The sequence below is a fragment of the Contarinia nasturtii genome, unplaced genomic scaffold (assembly GCF_009176525.2).
Source record: "Contarinia nasturtii isolate CC-2019 unplaced genomic scaffold, AAFC_CNas_1.1 Cnas_scaffold_1371, whole genome shotgun sequence".
NCBI classification, from domain to species: domain Eukaryota; kingdom Metazoa; phylum Arthropoda; class Insecta; order Diptera; family Cecidomyiidae; genus Contarinia; species Contarinia nasturtii.
The window spans coordinates 1,972,230-1,980,572 of NW_022198708.1; the positions used below are offsets into that span (position 1 = coordinate 1,972,230).

General features: G+C 32.7%; 1 protein-coding gene across 4 annotated transcripts in view; it reads left to right on the plus strand.

Moving 5' to 3' along the window:
• Positions 1–6,713, plus strand: part of LOC116345966 (acetylcholine receptor subunit alpha-like) — an 82,189-nt gene extending 75,476 nt beyond the window's left edge. For all 4 annotated transcript variants that reach the window (XM_031775805.1, XM_031775801.1, XM_031775802.1 and 1 more), the window contains one exon: positions 660–6,713. In XM_031775805.1, the coding sequence (XP_031631665.1) occupies positions 660–857 (198 nt within the window). In that variant the 3' untranslated portion in view covers positions 858–6,713. The remainder of the gene's footprint in view (positions 1–659) is intronic.
• Positions 6,714–8,343: the final 1,630 nt, after the last annotated feature.

Sequence of the window (8,343 nt, forward strand, 5' to 3'; positions counted from 1 at the left end):
ACGGCGGTTTTTTTTTGCTTTTATTATTGTTATTATTTGTAAGACTAGTTATACTTTGGAAGCAAACTTTTTCATACGACTCAGGGTTTACCACCTCTTCAAAATCGCAACCATCGAATTTACAGTATTATGAATGCAAAGCAATGCCTTCAACAAAAAAATAAACCATAATCCAAAGCATTGCTTACACTCACCGCATATCTTTTACTACTTGTGTAACACTCAAACGCCGGTGTACAGGTGATGTATATGTACGTATACAATGTGAGCTTCCAGTGATAAGAATACAGAATTTGAGAAAATGATGGGAGCGGTGAGAAAACTATCTTTATTTTGATTAAAAAAAAAACATTCTCCACTGATACCAATTTTTTTTAGCTCTCTTGTTTCAATTGGTTATGAGTATCTCAAAAATTACGCTTCGGAGAAATGAAATTGCACGCTTGACTCGTAGAACGTTCGCGAGACGGAGAATGAACATTAAGCAGAAAAAGCGACATCAGCCACATTGAATCCAGCGCAAAGATTATTCATTCGTTGTTGTTGTTGTTGTCGTCGTCGTCGTTTTTTTTTTTCGATCTCATTTTATTCTCATCATTCGCTCTCATCCCACATTTATCTCTTTCATTTTCTTTTGCAATCGCATTTATCTATTTTAGGTGAAAGAAGATTGGAAATACGTAGCAATGGTTTTAGATCGGCTCTTTTTATGGATATTCACGTTGGCGGTTTTAGCGGGTACAGCTGGAATAATACTGCAAGCGCCCACACTATACGATGATAGAATACCAATTGATCGAAAATGTTCGGAATATGCGCCCGGCCAAACGCCAGTTGGTAGATGTCCCGAACAATAACGATGATTTCATACTGTTGAAAATCGTATATTTATCACCGTTTATTTTAACTGAAGCGTACACATCGCGTAACGGTCCTTCATTCTTACATTCCAATTTTAAGATTTTTGGCAATGGCTCTGTGCAAAAGAGCAAAACTAGATAGTTGCGACGCGCGAATTTTACTTCAAACGAACAATAAAATGATAAAAAATATATATAAAAAAAATTTATTTGAAGATATTGCAGTTTTATTGCAAGACAAAATGTTCCGCTGTTCATGGCCAATGATAACTTAAGATAGAATGGCCGTCTTCGTTGTGTACGCTTTGGACGTTAGGTTTAGACAGTATTGAATAAAAATGTTTACAGTATGATGTGTACAAAATACCAAAATTACCAAGGGAAAAGAAGAGATAAACATACATAGAGAAGAATGAGAAAAAGATAAGGTGAGATAGAATTGCAGCCATATTTTTGTTAATCATGGTTCGAAATGAGTGCCTCAATTTGAGTATATTGACTGATGAGAACGATCAGCAGCAATGAAATCAACTACTACGAATATATTTACCATTTTCCAATGAAAAGCAAATAAACAACAAAAAAAAAAACAATGAAAAAAATCATGACGAGTCACCATCGAACGCGCTCATACATATATCTTCGTTCGTTATGAAGCCTGGCTGTATTCGATCGTTGAACCGACTTTGATAAAATGGATAAAAATCGCCAATGGTTAGCAATGCGGCACTGTCACTTAAATTTGGTCGTACAAATCTGGTACGTAAATAACATTACATATAATACAAGTATGTATGGGGCTCTTCTTGACAACTTCCTATTCTTTAAGTGTAGACAGGAAATTTCAAGTATTTGAATAGTTTTTCCAACATCTTTTTTCGGTTCATGCTGCAATGAAGAGAATATTCTTGTTTTAAGCATGAATGAACCATGTCTCTGGTCTTTTAAAGCGCGAATCGATGGTGAATTTTGATATTTTTGTACATAATATTCGAATTGAAAAGCACCATATACTGCAATCAACAAAAACAATACAACTTAAAAAGTTTAAAAAAAAAACACCAACAACTTCAAACGACACATAAATTTCACTACTAAGCGCAACAAAATTACGCCCGTTGTTCAAAAAGTCATCGAAATGTTTGAATGAATGTTGCAATATCGCGCAAAATTTAGTTTGTCGCGACTGTACAACTGCACGACATTACCCATGTTATATAAGTTGCAAAAATTGAAGCTTTTTGCGATAATTCGGCCCTATAACAAACGATAAACGACTACAGAAAATGACAACAAAGAAGCGCATCAAATACATAGATTGATGCAGACATATACTAGTGTGTGGATGAAGTGAATGGTGCTAGATGGATGGTAAAAGTGCAATAATCGAAATATTTTTTTTTCGTTAGTTTCATCTCTTTTAAATTCAACTTCGAGAATAGTTCAAGTATAATTATCTGGGACACGGAAAAATATGTAGAGAGACAGAATTTAAATTTAATACTTCAATATTGGTGTCGGTCATGTGTCTGCAACACTTGTGTATGATCAAAAAATGTAATAAAATAATAAGAAAATACATTCATTCTCGCTGCACTGAGTCAGTAAAGTATTTGCCTCGGAACACATTTCCATAATACGAATGAAAGATAGATAGAGCAAGAGAGGTGGGAGAAATGAGAGAAAAGCAGAAAGTGGCGCAAATGATTGGCATACGAACATATACCATCAAAAACGCGTATGAGTGTAATGCTTTTTGATTTTGAAGTGAATGAGTTGCGACACAAGGTTGACAGTGTTTGTATGCGGAACATGGTTACGATATACGTGTATTTTTTTCTCACACTTCCTCAACGGTTCTTCCGCACTTCAACTTAAAAACGCGTTTTACACTCATAAATACTCGTAGTCTTTCAACTTGCATAATATGTACAGTGCCGTCAGAAAATTTGAGACCAAGCTCATTTTTTTCATACAATTTCATAAAAATTGACGATTTTTTGGAGCAATATTTAATATATTTCGGAAATAGCTAGACCCATAATTTTTAGAGTAAACCAGTGAAGTTTTACCAAAAAATATCTACGCGTTTAAAAAATATCCGAGGTTTGCACTTTCAAGTGTGAAAAATGACACATTTATTTTGATATTTTTTAAACGCGTAGATATTTTTTGGTAAAACTTCACTAGTTTACTCTCCGTAAATAGAACAATAAGTGTGCAAAAAATTATGAGTCCTAGCTCTTTCTGAAATATATTAAATATTGCTCCAAAACATCGTCAATTTGTATGAAATTGTATGACGTTTTTTTGCTTGGTCTCAAACTTTCTGACGGCACTGTATGTGCACTAAACAGTATTTGCATCATTAAAAATGTTGAAGCCAAAAAACGAGAAATCATCGGCAATAGAATCATGCTGGAATTAGATTTTTAATTATTGAGAGGGCAGAAATTTATAATTGCTATGATTGCATAAAATTAATAACAACCAGCTTGTGGTAACTGAACGTTCTGCCGAGACGGTCATGTGGTTCGTCGTTGGTATTAGAAATGGAAGTAGATAGCTCTAATAACCACACGGACCCGCTGGCAAACATATTGGACTGTCGTTACTTTTATACGATTTTTGAGCTGATTTTTTTAAATTTTGGGGTCGAATACATCGTTTTTTCCTCTTCTTCTTCTTTCATCTCTTCGTTCATCGTTTTTTGATAGACAATTCCCCCCATATTGGCAAAGCAGCTATTTTTCTTTTCTAACCAAATTGTGCTTTCACACAATAAAACTTTATACTTGACTCGTTATTTTTTTTTTTTAGTTTTTACGTCTTTTTCGTTATTTCGTTCTCATTTGCTCTTCATTTTGCCGCTCTCTTTTATTCGTTTCATCTTTCTTTCCATTTTGTTGTTTATTCTTTTGAAAACTTTTCCCTTGGCCATCCCAAAAACTTTTCGCGACGATAATATGTGTGCAAAAGATGAGCACATCCAAGACTCGAATACAGATCAAAAGAGAAAAGTAAGAATGAAACGAAGTTGTTATTTGCGTTGCAATATTATTGGTAAGCGGTTTCAGGTAGTCAGGCAGAAACTACCTTCGACTTTTTAAACAGTTTGTGTGTTGGAAATTCTTCTTAAAATTATGTTCAAGCGGCCAAAAGCTTTTTTTTCTCTTCATATTTACAAAGTATTTCGTTTAATTATTATTGTTGCATATTTCGATTGTCTTATGCGGCAGATTTTTTTTTATCTCATGTTTTGCTTTGTTTTTTTTTCTCGTTCTTTATGAAGAGTCCAGTTTGAGTGTTCTTCATATTTTGTTTGAAGTTGGAAGCCCGCACTATTTGTAAAATGTTTATTGAGGATCAAATTGATTAACTAGAAAGCGCAGTTTGCACAAAATTTCGATCGGAATCGGGTCATGAAGCATCGTTATTTTCCATAATGTCAACTGCATGATTCATAAAAAAAATGTTTATGTGAGGGATTCGGGAAATACAGAGAATTAATTTTGAGCATGCTTTGCGTTATGCCACCTTAAGCATTAAAAAAAAAAACGAAAAAAAAAATCTGAACAAGTACCCGCATACGCTTCATACAATTTCTACAACGAATCATTTTTTTTTTTGTGTTTACGACAATTTTTTTTTGTGTGTTGAGATGCTCCGCCGAGAGAAAAATTGCAAAAAAATGCACCAAATTTTTACTTCACTTCTGTACTTCGCATTATGAGCGTTATTTTTGTTTTCTTCTTTTTCTTACATTCCACATTTGGTGGCACAGCAACAACAAAGTTCGCCAAAATAAATTGCTGTAAGAGCAAGTGAAATGAGACACAAAGTGTTTGATACACAAAGCAAGAATGAAAGAAATAGACTATGTTAGAATGAGATGGTTTGAAACAAGCGTTCAGGATCGCATACATTTATGCGATACATTGAATGATGCATGCATCGTTTGATGCGAATCAAATAACGCAAACACAACGCTAACGATGTCGCTATGAGTACGGACCTGACAGCGCACCACGTGCTTATATGATACACGTAATGATGTGAATGTTCAATAAAGCAAGACCGTCGTGTGCTACTAGATCCGCACGTACAACGACAGCGTTAGCGTTATTTGATGCGCATGAAATGATGCATGCATCATTCAATCTATCGCATAAATGTATGCGATCCTGAACGCTTGGTTTGAAAAAAAAAAACCCGGCCCAACATTATTAAAGTAGATTTTGCAAAGAAGACATCATCATGACAGCATAATTTTAATATGCATAGTTTCCATTTAATTTTGTTGATTTCATGATACTGTCCGCAGTCTAGAGAATTCATTTACTGTAAAGTGATGATACCATTTTCTCAACATTTTCCACATTACGCAACACAATAACACAACAAAGCGGTTGAAGAACCAAACAAGGACCGATGAAGAAAGTGAGTGAAAAGAAAAGAACAGAGTGATGGGAAGTCTACAAAATTTGTTATTGCAAATTCAATGCAATTTCACTTGAACGTGAATATGAAGCTCCCTTGGATTTTCCAAAGAAAAAAATCAACGGAAATTTAACCGGGAATATAAAATGAGAGCATAGAAATCTTTGACCGAACATAGAGAAAAAAATATAAATTGAAATTGCATTGTGAATTTGATTAAATGAGCCGATGCAGTCAATATCGAGGGCAAATAGAAAATGAACCGGCACAAACCACACAATTATTATCTCAATTTGTAAATTAAATTCCAAACTTTTAGCAAACTAAGCGTTATAATTCTAAACACGAAATAAAGGAGAAAAAAAATTAAGAATCTTAATTAAAATACAAACCAATCAAATTGGTAAAAAAAAATTAAAAGCAAATTCACGAGAGAGGGAGGAAACAAAAAAGAAAAAGCGTACTCACTAATTCGTTACTCTTGGAATTATGTGATTTCGTGATAGAATTGAATGCAGCCAAAATGAAACAAAGAAAGTGCTGACAACCAACGACAAGACATTAAATCATTGTCCATTTTTCAACAGAAATCATTAATCATTTGTGTTGAGTAATTTAGTTCTATTTTTCTTTCCGTTTTCAACAAAGTGTTTCGGATGTATCGGTAATTTATACACGATATTCAGTTACATTTCGAAATATTTGTAATTTCCGTGTTTCGATTAAAATCAATGTGATTCCAAATGCAGCGCATCGCAACACATTAATTTTTTTTCTGTCTCTTTCTCTCTCAAGATTATTTGTTGCCCGTTTTTTTCTCGTTCCAAATCACTTTTTTCACGATTTCAGTTTCCATTGGAGAATTGTCCATGATTCGAACATAAAATATGGTGTATTTGATTTTGTGTCACACTACTGATTTTCATTATAATGAGCAATAGAGAGTAACGAACAGGCTCTATACAGTAACAATCAAATATTTGATAGATGTTCGAAACCTGTCTTCTATCGACATTCTCCGAATTATTCAATTGAATAAATGCGAATGAAAATCAACTGATTCAGTGTCAGTCAATTGAGGGCACCATGATATTTATGCTGAATAAGAACCTTCCAAATTTCTTTTTTATATAAAATATATATCTATATTGTCATGTATATGTTATGTGTATGTATGTATGTAAAGCAGTTGCCAGTTAAAGTTCCTCACCAAATTTCTATGTGCTTGAAAATAATCGTTTTTATCAGATCTCGCAACAGCGAATACGAACAATAGATGGTACTTTTAATTCGAACCTTAAAATTCAAAGCGACGTAGACGATGTAGCATTGTCAAGAACCAATTAGCTAAAATTAAACTAGCTAAATAGATGATTTTTTTTTGTTCCGAAAATCGGATACCAAAAAAAAAAACCTAAGGAAAAGACAGAGAATATTAAATGAGAACAGAAAAACAAACACATACACAAATTAAATATATCGAATGATATTTTAAGAACAAGTTAACATTTACGAATCAATAACATAAAAAAAAAATATATAAAAAGTAAATTAATCAATTGAATTGGAGGAAATATTTTGCTGTACATAGAGACAAAGAGTGGAATATAAGTTCAGACTATATAAAACAAACTAAAATGCAAGAGAGCAAAAAAAAAATGTGAATTTATGATTACGCTTTTAGCATTATTGAATGCGAAACTAAGATGATTCATGATATATAATGGTTTTCGAATGGTCTAACGCAGGTTCTATATGAAAACACACACACACACTTGCGAAAGAGCAAACAAAAAATGAACAACAAAAATAATAATCAAAACGCAATTGAATGGGAATGATAAAAAAGCATACAATTTAAAATTAGAAAAATTATTCGAAAACGATTCGAAACCACTTACCGATCATTATGAACTATGTTTAAACAGAAAGTGTCATAGAGTTTAGAAATTAATGCAATTAGCTCAAATATTTGTTAACACTTTAATAATATACTACCATTATTAAACAGAGAAGAGACCATATAATTATAATGTGTAAATTCAACCGCACAGTTGGCATAACGCGTTCGCTCATTCTCGGTCCCTATCCAATGTTTGCATCCCGAAAGAGCGGAGAAGAGAGAGTGAGAGTTCGGTCATGCCGCGTGCATAGCATATACGGCGCTAACTGGAAAACATGGAAAACCAACGACTTATGACATTTTATTAACTGAAAAAGTAAATATGCAAAACTAAAATATATTACCAACTACATAATACCTTTAATTTTATTAAACCAAACCAAACTTATTTGATAGGGAAATTGTAATGATATTTGTAAAAAACAACAACAACTACAAATGAACTACACAATTTATTGTACCGTTTCCATGTGAATTAGGAATTTGAACAAAATTCATTCGATAATGGAACAATTTTTATTTCGTATTCAAGCAACAAATGTTGTGTGTGCTGTTTTTCCTTTGATTAAATTGCATTTTTTTCAATTTTATGGGATGTATACCAAACATATTTTCCATATATCGCACACACTTGAACTGTTATATTTGCTCAACAAAGTTAAATATCTGATAACGAAATTATTATTGTTGAAATTTATAACGAATCGAGTTTTTTTCTCTTTGTAATTTGTAAAATCCACAGACGAGTTTTTAAGACATTAAGAAGTTTGGGATGTCATATTCTTTTTGTATTATTTATATTTAAATATACATGTAAAGTTAGCGAAGCAACAAAAACAAATTAGAAAAAAATGAACAAAAAAAAATTCAAGTTATTAGTAGTCACAAATCAGAAAAAAAATATGGGAAAGCAAACGACTTAAAAGTTTTTGAGCCAATTGAAACATCGTTTAGGGGCTATATAGCTTATGTAAACAGCAACTAAATCATAACAATTTGACGCAGAAAAAAACTACATGAAAACCAATTCGGCTCAACCTGCAATACATTTGCATTTTTCCACAGATTCACACATACACACACACGAACACATACATCGCCATCAATTTGAAATGAATAGTTAACATTTGAATTTGTAAA